This window comes from Podarcis tiliguerta (assembly GCF_965153285.1).
Source record: "Podarcis tiliguerta genome assembly, chromosome: 3".
NCBI classification, from domain to species: domain Eukaryota; kingdom Metazoa; phylum Chordata; class Lepidosauria; order Squamata; family Lacertidae; genus Podarcis; species Podarcis tiliguerta.
In genome coordinates this window covers 28,192,142-28,209,712 of record NC_139536.1, presented here as the reverse complement: position 1 = coordinate 28,209,712, position 17,571 = coordinate 28,192,142, and the positions used below count along the sequence as shown (strand labels likewise).

The following is a 17,571-nucleotide window of genomic DNA, read 5'->3' as shown; positions in this document are numbered from 1 at the left end:
ACACAAAACGCTGGCTTTCTAGCTGCATACAATTTTAGGCAGGGAAACTTCCCCCACTTCCCAAACTTTGGGACTTTACCACCTTATTCCGCTTCATGTAAAGATCTGCCTTCCATCTTTCCTTTCTCCTTCTGTGATGGAACTCCTATTTGGGGACTTCCCTGGCTTTTTTTCTGGCCCACATAGGACCAGTCTGGATAGTTGGCCTTGCTGAAGATTTGACATTTTATCCCCAAAAAGTTTTGGATTTGAGTTTCTACTGAAATGAGGCTGCATTTTAATGTTGCATTTTAATCTTGTTTTTAAGTTATATTTTAATCAATTGTTTGTATACCTGGTGTTAGCCACCCTGAGCTCGGTCTTGGCTGGGGAGGGCAGGGTAGAAATAAAATTTATTATTTTAAAAAAAATTGTTGTTGTTGTTTTGCAGTTGTAGAACTCCAAAAGCTTCAAAAAGATTAAAAAAAAAAAAAAAAAATCAGCTCACAATGTAGCAAGGAAGATGTACCACAAACCCTTCCTAGGAATGTACCCTCCACGGCATTAAATTCCTCTATTAAAGAAAAAACAAGGCACTTAGGTGGCAAGGCTGGTGTTCAACTACTTCAGACCCTGCTTGTGCCGCTCTCTTCAACCTTGGGTCCCCAGATGGTGTGGGACAACTCCCATCATCCTTGAAAGCTGGGCAAAGCTAGTTGTGGATCATAGGAGTTCGAAGCCAACAACGTCTAGGGCCCAAGGTTGAAGAATTCTGTGTTACAGCATAGTGCTCTATTCACTAAGGATCACATGTGCTACTTTGAGAACATGGTGAGATATGGTGTATGCTTGAGCACAAGCAAAGCAGTTCTAACCTGCAGCATGCAGTTACTTAGGAGAGCTATATGGAATCGCAGGCACTGGAGAGGTCTTGCTCTCTGTTTCAAGGTTTGTTCAGCAGCACATCTGCTGCCCACACGACTGTTCAGGCTACGGTGTGTGCTGCTGAGTAGGCAGTGTCATAGCGGAGAGGCAAAATAAATACTTTCTTCATGGCGAGGGCTTCTGAATGATCTGTGGCTGACCTTAAGCTACCATAGTGTAGGAACTGATAAGATTCCTTCCCTGTGGCCTTGAATATCGACACTTACAATTTGGCCTACCAGAGCATTCATTCTTCAAGTTCAATCAAAACATTTTAAGTTCAATTAAGACTTGCTTTCCAAAGCTGGACTTGCCAGGTTAAAAGAGAGAGAGAGAGAGAGATGCTCAAAGCAGTTTAGAAACCTAATAACCATGCATTTGCAGGCATTCCCACACCAACAAAAGGACACAAAGTGGTGGTGCACACTTTTGGCAATGCACGGCACAAAAATGTGCCCAGTTCTGACATCTCCTCATTGCATGCAGCTGGAGGAAATTTTGTGTTCCCCACCTCTCTGATCTATGGCCACAATCGAGCTTCATAACCCACCTCCCCCACCCCCATTAATACATTGAAACAGTACTTCTCCATTGCAAACTGATTACCCCGGAGATATTCATGCAAATTCCATCTTTCGCAGTTCCACTCAAAGAGTTTAGATGCATTAACAACCTACCTGTCACATAAAGGTTGCAGAAATCCATATGGAAGGAACGCTTAATATGCATGTCCCCAAAATACCTCCATCCACAAATATTTGTGTTCCAAGGTCAAGTTCCTACCTGATGCTGAACATTTCAATTCCCATTTATTTCTTTAAAAGGTGAAGGGTGGGGAACAAAAGCAAAACCAAAGCCAGCCTTGACTGAGAGCCACATGGCAACCCCTCCCCCCCCCCAAGAGTTGGTTTAGTTGAATAGTAGGAAGAGATTTAGAGTTCAAAAAGTTGCAGGAAGTGAAAATGGGGGGGGGGGGGGTTAGGGAGAGAAGAGGAGAGAATAGCCACAAATACCAAGGCATTACTATAAAGGCAGATTTTGCCACAAATGCATATGATCTAAAAAATCCAGGATTTCGCACACCTCCCCACCAGCTTTATAACATTATTTCAACTAAGGGGTTGAGGGGAAGGTATCAGATGTTAGGTTTGGAAAGCTGACAAAAGCTTCTCCCATCCAAAATTGATTTTCTGAAATACCTACCAGGCGGGGGGTGGGGAGAGAACCAAACACCCCACATCGTACTTTTTACCATGCAAAAAGACAACCAGGACATTTCAGCCGTACAGAAGCAAGACGTCCTCCAGCACCCGTTTCGCTCATCAGTTCCACGGGTAAAATATGTATGGGGCCTAGTCAAACCACAGGAGTCTCTGCCTGGTAACTATACATATTGGCTAGATACCGTGCACAGCACACCTGAATGTGCTGCCGAGTTGTGCACAGTCTCCATTTAACCCACAGTAAAACTGAACACACACACACACACGAGACTTCACAAGAGAAACTTGTTCTCTTCTCATTCTGGAAGTACTCCAGGCAAAAGGAGAATGAAGACCCTCCCAAATGGGAGCCTGCCCAGTCCCCTCCCCCCCCCCCAATATACCATAATGGCATGGGTTTCGTTCTCCTTGGCTAGGCCACCCTTGCATATTACCCCCTCCTTACTTCCACAGAGCTCCTGGTCTGCCTTCCCACCCAACCTCAATGATTTTTAGCGACAAGACCTGCTCTGTCAGCAACCAAAGCACCAACTCTGACCACAGTGCTAGCTATGCAACACGCCCTGTAAGTCAGTTTTAAGTTTCTGTGTACCAACAGATTACGAACAGCAGCGCTGGAGAGCTTCTATTACAACATCAAGCTTATTATTCTAATTTTTCCAGCCTTTGAAATCAAGCAAGCCGGACAGATTTAAGGAGAAATGGAACACTTGGCGACAGTCTAAGTTACTCTTATTACCCAATGGATTTTTAAAATACTTTAATCGTACACTTGCGTGAAACTCAGAGGGTTCTTCATGCCACGGAGTGTTTCGGCATGCTTCCCGAAAGCACACTAAACAAAGAACGCATGACAAACTGTTGTCTCCCAACTGATTAAAGTATTTCTTGCTGGCACAGGAAAGCGCTTAGTTAACTCCAGTGGAATGGGGCCAAGAGAAGTATTCCACCCACTAGCGAGCACAAAGTTCAAGCATGAACGCAAATATGCATTATAAACATGCAGCTTCTGAAATTCTAGATTCCGAAACCCCAAGTCCTGCTCCCTTTCGAATCTGACTGATCCAACATCTTTGCCCTTGAACGACTTTTTTAAAGCAGAATTATTGTATCGGCAGTAACCTTGCAGCTAGGCTGGAACACAGGTATCTCGGCAGAACTTTTAATGAAAACTAAAACACTGCAGATAAAGTCTGTCCCCGATTCAAACCAGTGTGAACAAATGTCATTCTGAGGTCTGAGGTTAGCCCCAGAACCAAGTCATTCACAAGCCCACCACAGATGCAGTCATACCTCGGGTTGAAGTTGCTTCAGGTTGAGCATTTTCAGGTTGCGCTCCGCGGCGACCCAGAAGTAATGGAATGCGTTACTTCCAGGTTTTGCAGCTTGCGCATGCACAGGTGCTCAAAATGACATTACGCGCATGCGCAGAAGCAGCAAATCGCAACCCGCACAGATGCAGGTTGCGTTCGCTTCAGGATGCGAACGGGGCTCCGTACCACCATAATGGTAAGTACCAGATGAAACGTAGGAAAGACAGAATTTCTAACCTCCAACCTGTCATTTCAAGTTTTCAAGTCTTAATATACAGAATGTAAACAGTCCTTCTGGATCAGATCAATGGCCCATCAGTCAAGTATCCATAGCCAGAGTGGTTGACATAGGCTGGGTTGATACACAACACAAACCCATGATTTGCTTATTTGAAACTGTAGATCCATAATGTCTGAATGTGAACCCATTTGGAGCTATCGAACTCAAAGCATGGCTTTAAGCTAGGATAAGCTGTGGTATACTTTTATGTTTGAATTGACAGATCACTGATAAGCTGCTCCAGCTCATGAGGCTACTGCAGATGGGAGTGAACTTTTGAAGCTGGATGATGAGCAAATAGGAAACAATTCAGATAAGAACCATTGTTTGGCTTCTTAACTATAGCTTGGCAGTATGCCTGAACTCAGCCAATGCATGTTGCAAAGATGTGCGGAGAAGGACAACAGGGGATAGGCAGCACCATAAAGTGGACCACTTGAAAGCAGAGATGGTAGCTTGGAGCAAGAACAACGCTGCCTAAGATCTCATTTTTCCTTTTCAACCAAGATGAGAGAGCCAAGGTTTCCTGCAAGTGCTAACATAGTTTCTAACTCAAATTTCAATACCATTTCCCAGAAAAAAATAATCTGTCCAAGACTGAACACCGAAGGACCAAAAAGGGGAAATCTGTCTTAGAAAGTTAGCAGTACTGAATACGTTCATCTCGCCTTAAGATGCTCCAAAAGAAGATACCCAGGACTCTATTGAAAATGTGAAGTGGGGACTTCCAGTGGGGCATTTGGTGTCAATGGCTGTGTTCTTCTAAGCTCCATTGCCCCACCAAGCCCATTCAACGCTATCCAGACCCCAAGGAGGGCAAAAAAAAAATGTGAACGAGGTAAGGACTTTGCTTAGGGAAAACCTTAGCAACTGAAACTGTAAGAGCACTTCGAGAGTGGACTAGACCGCCTTGGGAAGTGGTGGGCTTTACTTTCCTGGAGGTATCCAAGCTAGACTGCCATCTGTCGGGGGTACTGCAGCTGCAGAATCTAGCACTCTCTAAAAGGCAGCAGCAAGGGTCATGAAACTCAGCATGTCTAGGGAACCTTGGGCCCTCCAGGTGTTGCTGAACCCTCATCTTTGCTGGCTAAGTTTGCTGTGGCTGACGGGAATTTTAGTTCAGCAATATCTGGAAGGCCAAAGGTTCCCCAGACATGTTATATAGCTTCCAAAACTGTGAATAACATTCAAGCAGTAACATACCTGGAACTGAAGAAGTTCCATAATCATTTGAAGCCAGGAGAGCAAAATTACACAAACACGCAAGTTGAATGGCTCACTCTGCCACATTAGAACCACTGCTCCAAGAAGTGGTACCTACCTGTTTGCTTTTCAAGGTCTTCCTGGCAGCATTTTGCTCTGTTTCCGTCCCTTCCATTCCTCTCAATACATTGATAAAGTCTCTCTTTGAAACAGACGAGATCAATTTTGCCCGTTTTCTTTCGGAACTTCCTGCTTCTTTCACCTTCTCACTGACGTTCTGTTGATGCTTCCGGACAGCGTTAAATAGCTGAACGACGCCCCTGGCAGATGAAAGGAGGAGTGGTTAGGCACCTGTTGTTTCACTGCCACACCTGCTAGGTAGCATGGCTTTGATAAAGCGTCTCCTCAGCCCCACTGCACCAGACACACGAGACAACGACAAGAGGAGTCAGGGTAATAAGTCAGAACGCAAGTGGGTTTAAGACACCATTCAAAAGCCAAAAGGGATCCAAATCATGCACTTTCCGTAAAATCAAAGAACAGTGAAATGTAAGGACACCGCACACAGTCTCTGACCCAAAGGCTAAGAGACCTTGGCCCACAATTTGTGACGGCAACAATGTGTACTCCTTCAAGCACCCAGTAAACATTCTAAGCCCAGTTTCACACCACACTACAGTTTGCGCTCAGAGAGTAGTATCATTATAAGGAAAATCTAATTTAGAGACACCGCAATCCCATGCTAATTGAGTCTCACGAGCATCAGTTATCTTCAGGCTTGCTTGTAGCCTTAACCAAACACACAGACCAGCGTCACCACAAAGAATGATGAAAAAGCAAGGATTATTCCTACCATTGGCAAAGTGTCCTATGAACCAGGCTGTTGATGCCCATTTTGTGTTAGTGATTTTGGTTTGAGTGCCGTTTGCTGTGACAGAACTAAGCCTCATTTCCAACACTTTTGTCCGGTAGGTTGTGTGGAATTATTCTCAGTAATTTACAGTACCTTTCAGATGGCCTATAAAAATGTCTTATTCCTGAAACTATTTATATGGATGCGCAGGATTCCTCCCCTTCTTTTATAGTGCCCCTGGGTAACCGTTCTTGAAGAACACTGGGCTTAATTCATAAGCAGCATATTTTCAGTGCACTGTAGGGGTCACCTCCCCTATTGTTTTAGTGCCTCTTCACTTTCCCCCCGTTTCTGGGAACCAGGTGGCCTTCTGTGGCACCCAGTTTGAGAAAAGACTTAGTAAAAGTTACTGGCCCCACATTTTAGCAATTACTGGAAGAAGTGTGGATGCCTCCCTCACATTCCAGAGGAATCTCAAGCAGAGTTTTTTACCATCTCCCTTGGTCTGAGAGAAGTAGCTATTATTAGCTGCATCCTCCTGTCCTTAAGTCAAGATGCAAGTCGCATCTTCCTTCAGGACAGAAAAACCAAAGAACCCAAACACGCTCACATACCTTGGCTCTGTAAGCAGAGTCAGCACTGAAAAGGCATTTGCTTCATGCAAAACCTCTCTTCTGGGCATGGAGTGCACACACTGGCAGAGTATCTGTGTGAATGTCTATGCAACCTGTCAGGTGTGTATATGCACACTGGAAAAATTATCAAAATGCTTTTATTCCTGCCAAGGGTCAGCACATGCAAAGATGACAGAAGGGAATAGGAACTCTGAAGCAGTTCGGCCAAACAAACTGAAAACTGTGACACTAGGTTTTGGGACATGCCAGAGGAGTCAGCCAATGACTTAGCACACCCACCTACGCAAAGTTCAGAGGCAAGCTTTTAAAGCAGTCTCTGTGGAGGTAAGGATGTCAAAAACAAGCCCACTGATATGATCAAGAAAATGCACTGGTTATGTGCTAGACCAGAGCCATGTGGTGCAACGCTAGGTTAATGCAAGACAGTAATCTGACCGCAAGAACAGCGAGTTTTGGTGAATGCACTTTAGAGAAATACAAAGAGTGGGAGAAGTGATTGATCTGTGTATTTTCTAAGTATGGAATTAACAAAAACGATGAGCTCAGGCCCAGAACTCCTGCTGGGCGAACACTTAACACGTTATAGTCTTGTCCAAATTTTAAGCTTTCATAAGACTTCTGAAATCTTTTGTTGAACTTGATACTGTATGAGACAGAACTAGGTATAAATCATTTGACTCCCACGAGTCACTTCTTAAGAGTTCAATTTGATTAGAAGCAGATTACTCAGGCATGCCTTTAGATCTGTTTTCAAAAGCCCAAACACACACTCTTACCTCGTGGCAATTCTCTGAAGGCTTCTCTCCATTTCTCTGTCTTTCGCAACATCTGGCTTCACTCTGCACATCATTTCCCACTCCCGCTTTTTATCAAGCTGCATCATAAATATTGTTATGCGAAAGAGCATTAGGCATTTTAAAAATGCAGCATGCACATATAGATATTTCTTAAGAAAACCAAGTTGATAAATCATGTAGGACGACGTTAGGTGAGGATGGGGAGAATACAACTACGCTTAACAGCATTGCTCCTCTAGTGCCAAGCGATAGGCCCAACAAGTCAGTGGTGTGGATTTTCACATAACAGGCTCTCCAGCGAACCTTTCCAACTACATTAGAGCCAATGGATCAAGCGGATTCCTGAGCAGGGATGTTCTGAGCGTTGAGTTTTCCTGCCAGTCAAAGTCAACAATTGCAGTGTGACCTGGACATTTGGGTGCTCACCCAGGCAGGCGATTATTTGTTCTCACCAAGAACAAAGAAACTCAGTCAAACAACATCATACCTACTTTGAACCATTTATCCTGGGCAAGCTAAATGTTTAAAGCTGATCTGCAAGGTTGAAATAGTTAACCTAGAGCATAGCCTCTTATGAAAGGAATTCTAAACAAGAGTTGAAGGGTATGCAGGTCCCAACTCACTTGCGGGGCATTACTGCCTTCCCAAGATTGTTTGAGGGACGCAGGTGGTGCTGTGGGTTCAACCACAGAGCCTAGGACTTGCCGATCAGGAGGTCGGCGGTTCGAATCCCCTAGCAGTTTGAAAGCATGTCAAAGTGCAAGTAGATAAATAGGTACCGCTCTGGCGGGAAGGTAAATGGCGTTTCCGTGCGCTGCTCTGTTTCGCCAGAAGCGGCTTAGTCATGCTGGCCACATGACTCAGAAGCTGTACGCTGGCTCCCTCGGCCAATAAAGCGAGATGAGCGCCGCAACCCCAGAGTCGGCCTGACTGGACCTAATGGTCAGGGGTCCCTTTACCTTTACGATTGTTTGAAGCACTATCTGGCCACCACAGATGAACAGCACAGCTCTTCAAGAATGACTTGAGTAAGTTTGCCCGCAAATAAGCAGTGGTGCCCAGTGACAGTGACCTCTAAATATTTTGGGAGCAAATGAGCAACCTCAGTCCTCTGACAATATATGTGACTATTGCATTTTATGGGGAACCTTGAACAATCTCCGAGACTGGAAATCATTCCAATGGTACAACCATCCAAGCCTGAGACACTGGAAGCAAAGGAGCTTCTAGATACACTAATACACACAACTTTAAATTGGAGTATAATACATACTATAGCTATGCTTAGCTATTGTCCAGACCTTTCTTCAACTTTTAAGGAGGTGTGACAGAGAAGATACTTCCTTCCAAGACTCAACTCCCAGTGTCTGTTTTGAAATCCACCTGTCTTACTGAAGCCAAAACATTTTTCAGTTCATCTGCTATTTTGTCAGACACTTTTAAAGTTGTTTGACATAGCTCAGAACAAATGCAGTTAGTTTTTCAAAAATAAAAGGATTGCCACAATTTTTAAGTAGGGTAGAGCCATCAAACTTCTTCATACAGTAAGACGTCAACATTAACACAACAATTATAGCAGCTTGCTAAAAGTTTATATTAAATGTGTAACACTTGAGAGAGAGAGAGAGAGTTATATACTTAATATAACATGAACCAATTGTTTTCCAGTAATTATATACAGTTAAAACTTTACATGGGAAAAACTCCCATGCTTTACATGGGAGATCAGGCAGCTTCAATGCCAATATGCAGATGTCTTAGCTGCAGTTCCAAAGCAAATATGCAGAAGCTTGTTCATTAGAGATAAAGAGCGTTATCATGATTTTTGGAATACTGGAGACATTTCCCACTTTATTTTAATAACGCAGCACTTTACTTATGAAGATTAAGACTGGGATTTAGTATATTTTGAGATAGCCCAATGTTTTGTGAGAAAAAGAAACCAACTTCAGTGTGTAAAGATTTCTTGATTTAGACATGAAAACCAAACCCAATCACGGTTCCTGTCTTTATCGACAGCAATTTCGTACACACACAAACACATTTGTGTACACATCCATGTATATTATCCTGCCTTTCCCCACACTCTACTTTAGCAAAACTGATTGTCATGCTTCTTAAAACAATTGAACAGCAAGTTAACATTGTTTGAACCCTCTTAACACTAAGTCTCCATTACCCACAGCCTCTTTTTATGAAGTTATAGAAAACTCTTATCTTTATAATTCCAGGCAGGCCGCTATGAATTCATGTCTTGATGACTATGCTCTGGCCTCTGATCAAACAGCTAACCCTATTTTAGTTTTCCATCAGCATGGAATCAATAAAAGGCAGGCTGTTTCAAGTTTATCTCATGATGAACAAATCAGTTTATAGACTAACAGCACACCACCAATTTGTGGTACCCCACATATTTATCTGATAAAACCAGATTCAGAGAGCAAACAGTGACTGAATAGATCCTATATTATAGCCTTACATTTTCATCCGAAAATATCGGGAGTAAGAAAAGCAGCCAACGTGGTCTGGTAACACAGTGCTATTGCAATGAAGCCATTTCAATGCACATTAGAGCTTCATTAGATTCATACCAAGTAAGAGCAGCTGGCTTACTTGGTACCCTGGCTTACTTGGGTAGTGAATCACACCATATAAATCAGTTCAGTTTATACAGCACCACTATGCAGTCATTAAAAGATGTGAAACACCAGACCCTAAAACTTTAGCCCACCCTATCCCAGATGCACTGTCATTAACAGAGTGGAAAACCGAAGGGCCTTTCTAAAGAGACTAGCACCTTGTTCACCAGGTGTATCAGCGGTGACCTAAGGATGTCTTATTAACTCCCTGAAAAGCACTGCTTCCCAAAACTTTACACTTTAACACAGGGAGCACTGACAGCTGTACGGACCAGGAACCATGCAGGCCATAGTCCTAAAATACAGGCTACCCCATACTACACAAATTATTGGCTCATTTACAGGGCCAGGAAACCAGCATCCTTCAAACAATAAATAACTTTGATTCACCAAGTGGCAATCAATGGCCAGCTTAGAATTCTGATTTAAGAGTTGGCTTATTGAGGGGAGGGGGCTGCTCCTTCCTGGACTCTGAGACACAACAATGCAAAGGTGAGTATGCATCATCTGTTTTGAGCGACATGTTCATTCTGCATAGATAACTTGCCAGAACTCGTCCCAGTTTCAGTTTTCCCAGTGCAAATATGCTAACTGAGATGGAATCAACAGTCCGAGGTTGAATTCAGATGGTACTTTTAGTAAATTACGGGCATGGTCCCAGGTCAGCAGCTAGGGAGCAAGCTTGCTCCTCCAACAAGCTTTGAACTTCTGCACAAGCATAATTTTGCTTATGTTTTGGCTGCTAGTTTTTACCCCTGGAGCACACTAGCAATCCTACCATGACAAGCCAAAGCATATGCACAGAGCGCAAGCTTCATAGTAACCCAGAGGCGTCTCTCAAACTGACCTTTCATAAATCACTGCCTGTAAAAGTTTAGCAATCTGGCTACTGAGAGTAAGTGTGAATAAACACTAAAGGGGAGGACTGTTTTTATGGAGGACATAATGTATGGTATCATGATGTTGCATCTGCTTCCTTACCTTTCTCCTCTTCTCCAGCCTCTCCTGCTTTTCCTTCTCTCGTTCCTTATCCCGCTCTTTGTTTTTAACCAGTATGGTGGGCTTACTCTTGGGAACTTTCTTACTGAGCACTTTTGCCATGGCATCAGCCCAGCCAGCATTTCCTGCATCTTTCGACTCTCCTGCATCTTCGGCTTTCGTGTCTGGGGTCTGAGGCTCATCCTCATCGTCGCCATCAAGTTCTTCACCTCCCGAAGAGAAGCTGTCCTCTGGAATGCCAGAGCTCCACTCAGAACCTAGAAGAAGAGCAGAGTGGAGAAAAATCAAACTCAGTGAACATGTATGCAATGGTCTTGCTCTGCTAGCAAAAGAGACCTCTATTTGCGGGACGGAACCTTCCTCCGCAGCCCCTGGGGGGGGACTCAGAAGCAGATTTTAGGGGCACAAAGCAGGAGGAGAGGAAGGCGAAGTCCCACTACACTTGCAGAGTTACAATTGTAGAGCTTTGGCTGCAACCCTTCATGGTTTTTTCCCCCTCCAAGTAAATTACAAGTTTCCCTTAGGGAAAGGTAAAGGGACCCCTGACCATTAGGTCCAGTCGTGGCCGACTCTGGGGTTGCGGCGCTCATCTCGCTTTATTGGCCGAGGAAGCCGGCATACAGCTTCCGGGTCATGTGGCTAGCATGACTAAGCCGCTTCTGGAGAACCAGAACAGCGCATGGAAACGCTGTTTACCTTCCTGCTGGAGCGGTACCTATTTATCTACTTGCACTTTAACGTGCTTTCGAACTGCTAGGTTGGCAGGAGCAGGGACCGAGCAACGGAAGCTCACCCCGTCGCAGGGATTCGAACCGCCGACCTTCTGATCGGCAATCCCTAGGCTCTGTGGTTTAACCCACAGCGCCACCTGCGTCCCTTTAAGTTTCCCTTAAAGGATACCAATATAAGTGGGATAGCTCAGTTGGTAAGAGAATGAGGCTTTTAATCTCAGGGTCATGGGTTCAAGCCCCACACTGGGCACAAATAATCCTGCATTGATGGGGTTTGGATTAGATTCCCCTCTATGATTCTATGACTAATGTTAAAACAATCTAAGATAAGTGTGTTAGTCCTAAAGTTCATCTCTAAACAGAACCGATGCCTCTATTACATACACTGAGATAAGGAAGGGTTTTCTCCACAAATGACGAACCAATCAGATCACTTCTTAATACATAAACTTCCACCTACCATCCAAACACAGCCAGGTATTTCATGTTCACCTAAGAACAAATAAAGTGTTCAAGTTTGCCCAGCAACTACTCAGAAAGTGCTTCAATCTGTCACTCACAGGGTTTTGTAATGTTTTCTTTGCTTTCTGTTTTTGTGAGGGTGCGATTGCGCCAGCAGAATGGAGCAACTCTGGGAAGAGGAAGTAAAGTTTTCCAGTGCTCACAGTTCCTATATTCCTAGACTTTGTCGCACAAACTGCCTTGGCTGCAATATCCTATATGGCAGGAGTCTCTATCCCAAGGCTACTTCCATTCTGGACAAACTTCTGGGGGCACATGCCAGGCAAAAGTGGGCGGAGCGATGAATGTGAGTTCTGCCTTTGTACAATAGGCTGGCTTCTACCCACACCCCTCTCTACCTTCCATCGAAACAAGCAAGAGGCAGAACTCTAGGGCACATTCCAGCCAGGCAAAAATGCTTAGGGTGCAAAGCAGAGTTATGGAGGAGAGCATTCCTAAGGGCAGAAAAAGAGGCTGTGTATTTGGCCCCCAGGTCTAAGGTTCTCTAGCGCTATCACAGTCATACCTTGGTTTTTGGAACAGCTTAGTTCCCAAACGGTTTGGCTACCAAACGCCGCAAACAGTGACTGTTCTGGTTTGCAAACTATTTTTGGAAGCCGAACGTCTGAGAAGGCTTCCGATTGGCTGCAGGAACTTTCTGCAGCCAATCAGAAGCCGCACTTTGGTTTTCAAACGTTTTGGAAGTCGAACGGACTTATGGAATGGATTCCGTTTGACTTCCAAGGTACGACTGTATTTGGAAACATTTAAAATATATTTCCTCTAGAGGTAGAAAAGCAAAGCACGCAAAATTACCATACAACACATACCATACAACAAAGAAATGTAGTGGCCGATCGTAAAAATGAAACAATAATGCAAGTAATTCTCCAGTAAGTTATTTTGTTTAGTGGTCAAATTTGCACCATTACAAAACTATCTACAGGAACCTTTATTTAATTAGACAATAGAAATTGGCCTATCTCCTTGCTGTTAAATCATGATTTAAACTGCTATTCACCCTGAGAGGAGGTATGCCCAGTTCCTTGCTACTTGGACAACAGCTTTAACCAAGGATAATTTGTCCCAAGTTACTGGAATTCAAAGGACCAGTCACCACTTCCTGCTGTAACTAATCTGCAACAAACTATTTGCAGCAAATTGAGAAAATATGAGGATCCACATCACGCAAAATAAAAAAACAAAAACAAAATCCTCTTCAGAACAAAGATTTCAGAAGTCATGGCAGATGAATTAACAAAACCCCAATATTTTATTATGGAATTAATAATGTTTTGGGTAAGAGCAAAACATTTGAGGGGGAAACGTGCTTCTGGTTTATTTTAAAGAGATTACAATCACAACACTGACATCTAGTGTTGAAATGCCAAAATCAAGATAGATGAAAATAAGCATGTGATACAAGCCAATTCAGCATATACATGCCAAGTGCACCACTTATTTCACTTGGTGCAAGTTTGATTAAAACGGTCACTGGTATTTTCTCCATACAGAGAAGATAATCTGAGGCTTCGCTCTGCTGCAATTGTCCATCCCTTCTATTCTGATTCCTCTTAAAGGAATAAAGCTAAGGCTACTACATCTATGTTGTAAGAATTTAGTTGATTAGGCTATAAGAATTTATAGTTAGTGGTTGATAAGGGGAAGAACACATCCAGCAGGAGAAAAGATTACTAGGACACATTTTATTACTGCTCTTCCCACCCAATAGTTTCAGAAAACCCCACAGGGAAGCAGGTTGAAAAGATAGCCAAAACAGCTTTCAATACACTTTGGTACAGCTTTCTTGTTTTTTGACAGATTGAGTACATGGCAACATCAGCCACAACCTACCACCAATCAAAATCCTCACAACCCTTAGCTAACATCATTTCAGAAAAGACTAAACACAGTTCATGTTTAATCAACTCTAATTCTCATACAAACCTCAGTCATTCTACAGCACAAATGATGGGAAGAAGAATGTACTTTGGCACACAGCACAGAATTTGCTCCCACAATATATAGCAGATAGCACTTTCAGTCTGTGAACTGGCTGACAGTCATCTGCCACAAGAGATGTTAAAGTGACAATGCAGTAATAATAATTAATAATAATTGTATTATTTATACCCTGCCCATATGGCTGTGTTTCCCCAGCCACTCCCATCAATAACATTTTCTCATCAATGCAAGTCTGAGTAACACAGCACTCTACATGATGTGCCTGACCTATTATGTATGCTATGTTTTCAGAGAACAAAATATCAATTGTCCATATTATCCTGTCATGATATTTACTTGTCAATCATCAGGGAACAAAGACCAGTGCTCCCCAACCTTTTTATCGCCGTGGACCGGTAAATGTTTGATAATTTTTCTGTGGCCTGCTTGTTTTGATTTAATAATTTTAATTTAATTGTATTTAAACATGCCTTCAAAATAAAATACAGCTACACCAAAAAATGAATATAAAGTGGCGCCTCCTCCTCGGCCAATGGCGTGAGGTTTGCCTTTCGGCCAATCAGGAAGCGGGAGGACCCACTCCCTGATTGGCCAGGAGGAGCATCAGTGTAACAATAGCGAATTTTCATTCGCTATTGTCACACAATGGGCGGGTTTGGGAGGGCGCAATGCTCTGCGCCTCGGCCGCCCGCCACAGTGAAATGATTTGAAGTTCCTTGGGCGCCCTGGTGCCGATTGATCCACGGACCGGCACCGGTCCGCGGCCCGGGGGTTGGGGAACACTGGTGTAGACCACTGTCAATCTGTCCAGAAGCAGACATGAAAAACACTGCTTAGCATCTGATAACACTGAATGACCCCATCCATCTCTATGAAGGCCAGAGTATGCAGACTAACACTAGCCAGCCACTAGAACCAAACCAAATTAACCACTAATCCACCTTTGACATTCAAGGGTGATGCGGGAGAGAGCATTTTGCCAGTTCAAAAATAATAAATGGTTTCATTCTAGTGAAAGACCATCAGATTAATTCTGCATCCACACACAAAGATTAGCATAAAAATAATACGTGTTAGGCCATAAGAAAAAAAAACTGCTAAGTCCTCATGTTTGTAATACTTTTATTTGGGCCAACCAAAAAAAATCACAAAAATGTGGAAAGTGACCACCACAAAAATGGACTGTAAGAATTAGCCTATTTTCCTCACTGTAGCTGAGCAGCACAAATATATTCATAAGCACAATAAAATCATTTCCTCAGCAGCTGAAGTTCAATATTGGCAAGTACAAGCAGTTCCTGGCTCAGTTAATAAAGTCACAACAGGATGCCGATTTATCAGCAGCCAAAAAACATCCCCTGACCTAGGAGAAAGTTAACTCATGAGTTTCACCATTATTTCTAGATTGCAGTACATGCTTTCAAGCACTTAATCCCAATTATCCTTAGCGTAGAGGTATTTCTTATCACCATTTGACAGACTGTAATTTGCCAAGCATCAGGTGATATCACTTAAGTAGATGCCAGCCTCAGCTATAAAGCAATAAAGCACTTGTATAGAAAGTATGTTCAAGATCACAAGTATATAAAAACATGAGAAGAGTCCAGCTGGATCAGAGCAAAGGCCCACCTAGTCCAGAACTATTTCCTCCCAGCAAACCTTCCTTTGTGTAGGTAACTGTCTGTACAACACAACTGCATGTCTGATGGCATGAGTCTTTACAAAGCAATCAAGGAGTAATTCCCATTGTGTTCCATGGAGTTTAACTCCCAAATGGGTACAAGACTGCAGAATAAAAATTAGGGGTTCAAACAGATAACCCTCGGGATCCCTTCCAACTCTACCATTCTTGGATTCTAAGTTACAGGATCAGTACACAATCACACAACAAATTTGTCTTCACTTGTTCCACTCTATATCACCTTTCATACCAAAATTTTGTAAGGCGTAAAGCAATCCTGAACTAGCTAGTAAGTTTTTAACAAGGTCGAAATCTCTTTGACACTGGCTACTGCAGTGGTATTGGGCCAATATGTCTTCTATTTGAAACTACCCCTACTTTTCCTAGCCGACACTTGACTGCTGCTCCATTTTTGTCCAGTAAAAAATGTGTGAAATCTAAAGGCTTTCAACTTCATCAGTAATAAAAAAATAAAATAAAAAATAGAACAAATAATTTGAAGGACTAAAAAATGAACCAAGTCATCAGATTCTGTCTCCCAAAGCGATTTCCATTTCTACACAATGACGATGTGAACCAAAGCAATAATACGGCTGCATCATTAGGGAAAGCAAAGTTCATTACTATTCCCTGCTATTCAGAGGAGAAAGTGATGCTACTATTCTTTCTCCTTCCACTACCCACAGCACAGCTGGTGCTGTCTCTCCGAGTGTGCTGAGAGAGATAGAAAAGGGGTATATGAAGAGCAGGGAGGGTAAAGTAATCTTATCTTCGGGGAGGGGGAGGGGGAAATCATAGAACTGAACGGGCCCCCAAGGCTCATCTAGTCCAACTCCCTGCAATCCAGGAATCTCAACATGTGGTCCCCGATCCAGTTTGAAACCATACCCGACCCTGTTTAGCTTTGCAAATAGGCTAGCAGGTTTTTGTTCTTGTTTGCTGCACCACATAACCCAGGAAGCTTAGAAAAGGCAACGGAGAGAGATCAAGATTCAGGCATCCTGGATAACAAGTTCGCGTTAGGCACAGAAATGAAACCAGCAGTGCTTTTTTTTCCTGGAGGGACGCATACCCCTAAACATTTTGTGAATCTCTGTACTTCTGTCCATTTACTGTATTTATTTTCCCCGATTTGAACTATAACACGGTGATTTTCTTGAGTCAAAATGAGAGTGCCCCTAAAGATTTTTTAGAGGGGGAAAAAGCACTGGAAACCAGCATACAACAGTGGGGAGAGGGAAGAACACGGAACTGTGCAGAAGGCAAGAATGAGGCGTAGAAACAAAGAGGACAAGGAACTGGGGCGAAGACCGTACTCGATCTCAGGCACTTTCGCCCTATTCCACCCTTCGGCGGTGCAGAGGAGCGAGTTTCTCCATCGCTGCTCATCCACGCGCCCCGTAACTTCTCCCTTTACAACACCTGGCCGCCACCCCCTTCCACCAACGGGGCTCCCCACCCAGTGCAAACAGGATCCTCGCGCCCGTTACCGCTATCGCTCGCTTCGACTTCGGCTCCGGCAACCTCGGCCTCCCCACGTGAACCCGCCATGGCAGCGGCCATCTTGCCTAAGGTATGTCCCTCTTCCTAAGAGGTCCGGGTGACCCGCGCGGCTGTCACGGACGTTCCGGGAAGAAACGAGCATCTCGAGATGCCTGGAGCGGGGCGGGGTGGCGGAAAGGAAGCTCTCGCGGGTAGTCGTGAGACATACTCGGGGTGACGGATGCGAAAACACGCCTGGAGGCATAGATATCCTTATTACGTCGATGGGAACATAGAATGGATTACTATAGAGGCATGGGGCTAGACCGGCTCCCTCGCGTATGGCGGTACATACTGTATTGGAAT

At 43.7% G+C, this 17,571-nt stretch overlaps 1 protein-coding gene across 1 annotated transcript in view; it reads right to left on the bottom strand.

Annotated features, from left to right (window-relative positions):
- The window catches only part of RRP15 (ribosomal RNA processing 15 homolog), a 29,494-nt gene extending 12,130 nt beyond the window's left edge, over positions 1–17,364 (bottom strand). Inside the window, exons 1-4 of the mRNA XM_083433384.1 lie at positions 17,214–17,364; positions 10,828–11,102; positions 7,187–7,284; positions 5,041–5,242 (exon numbers count right to left, since the gene is read on the bottom strand). Coding sequence (XP_083289510.1) covers positions 5,041–5,242; positions 7,187–7,284; positions 10,828–11,102; positions 17,214–17,286 — 648 coding nt within the window. The 5' untranslated portion in view covers positions 17,287–17,364. The remainder of the gene's footprint in view (positions 1–5,040; positions 5,243–7,186; positions 7,285–10,827; positions 11,103–17,213) is intronic.
- Between the last annotated feature and the right edge of the window lie 207 nt (positions 17,365–17,571).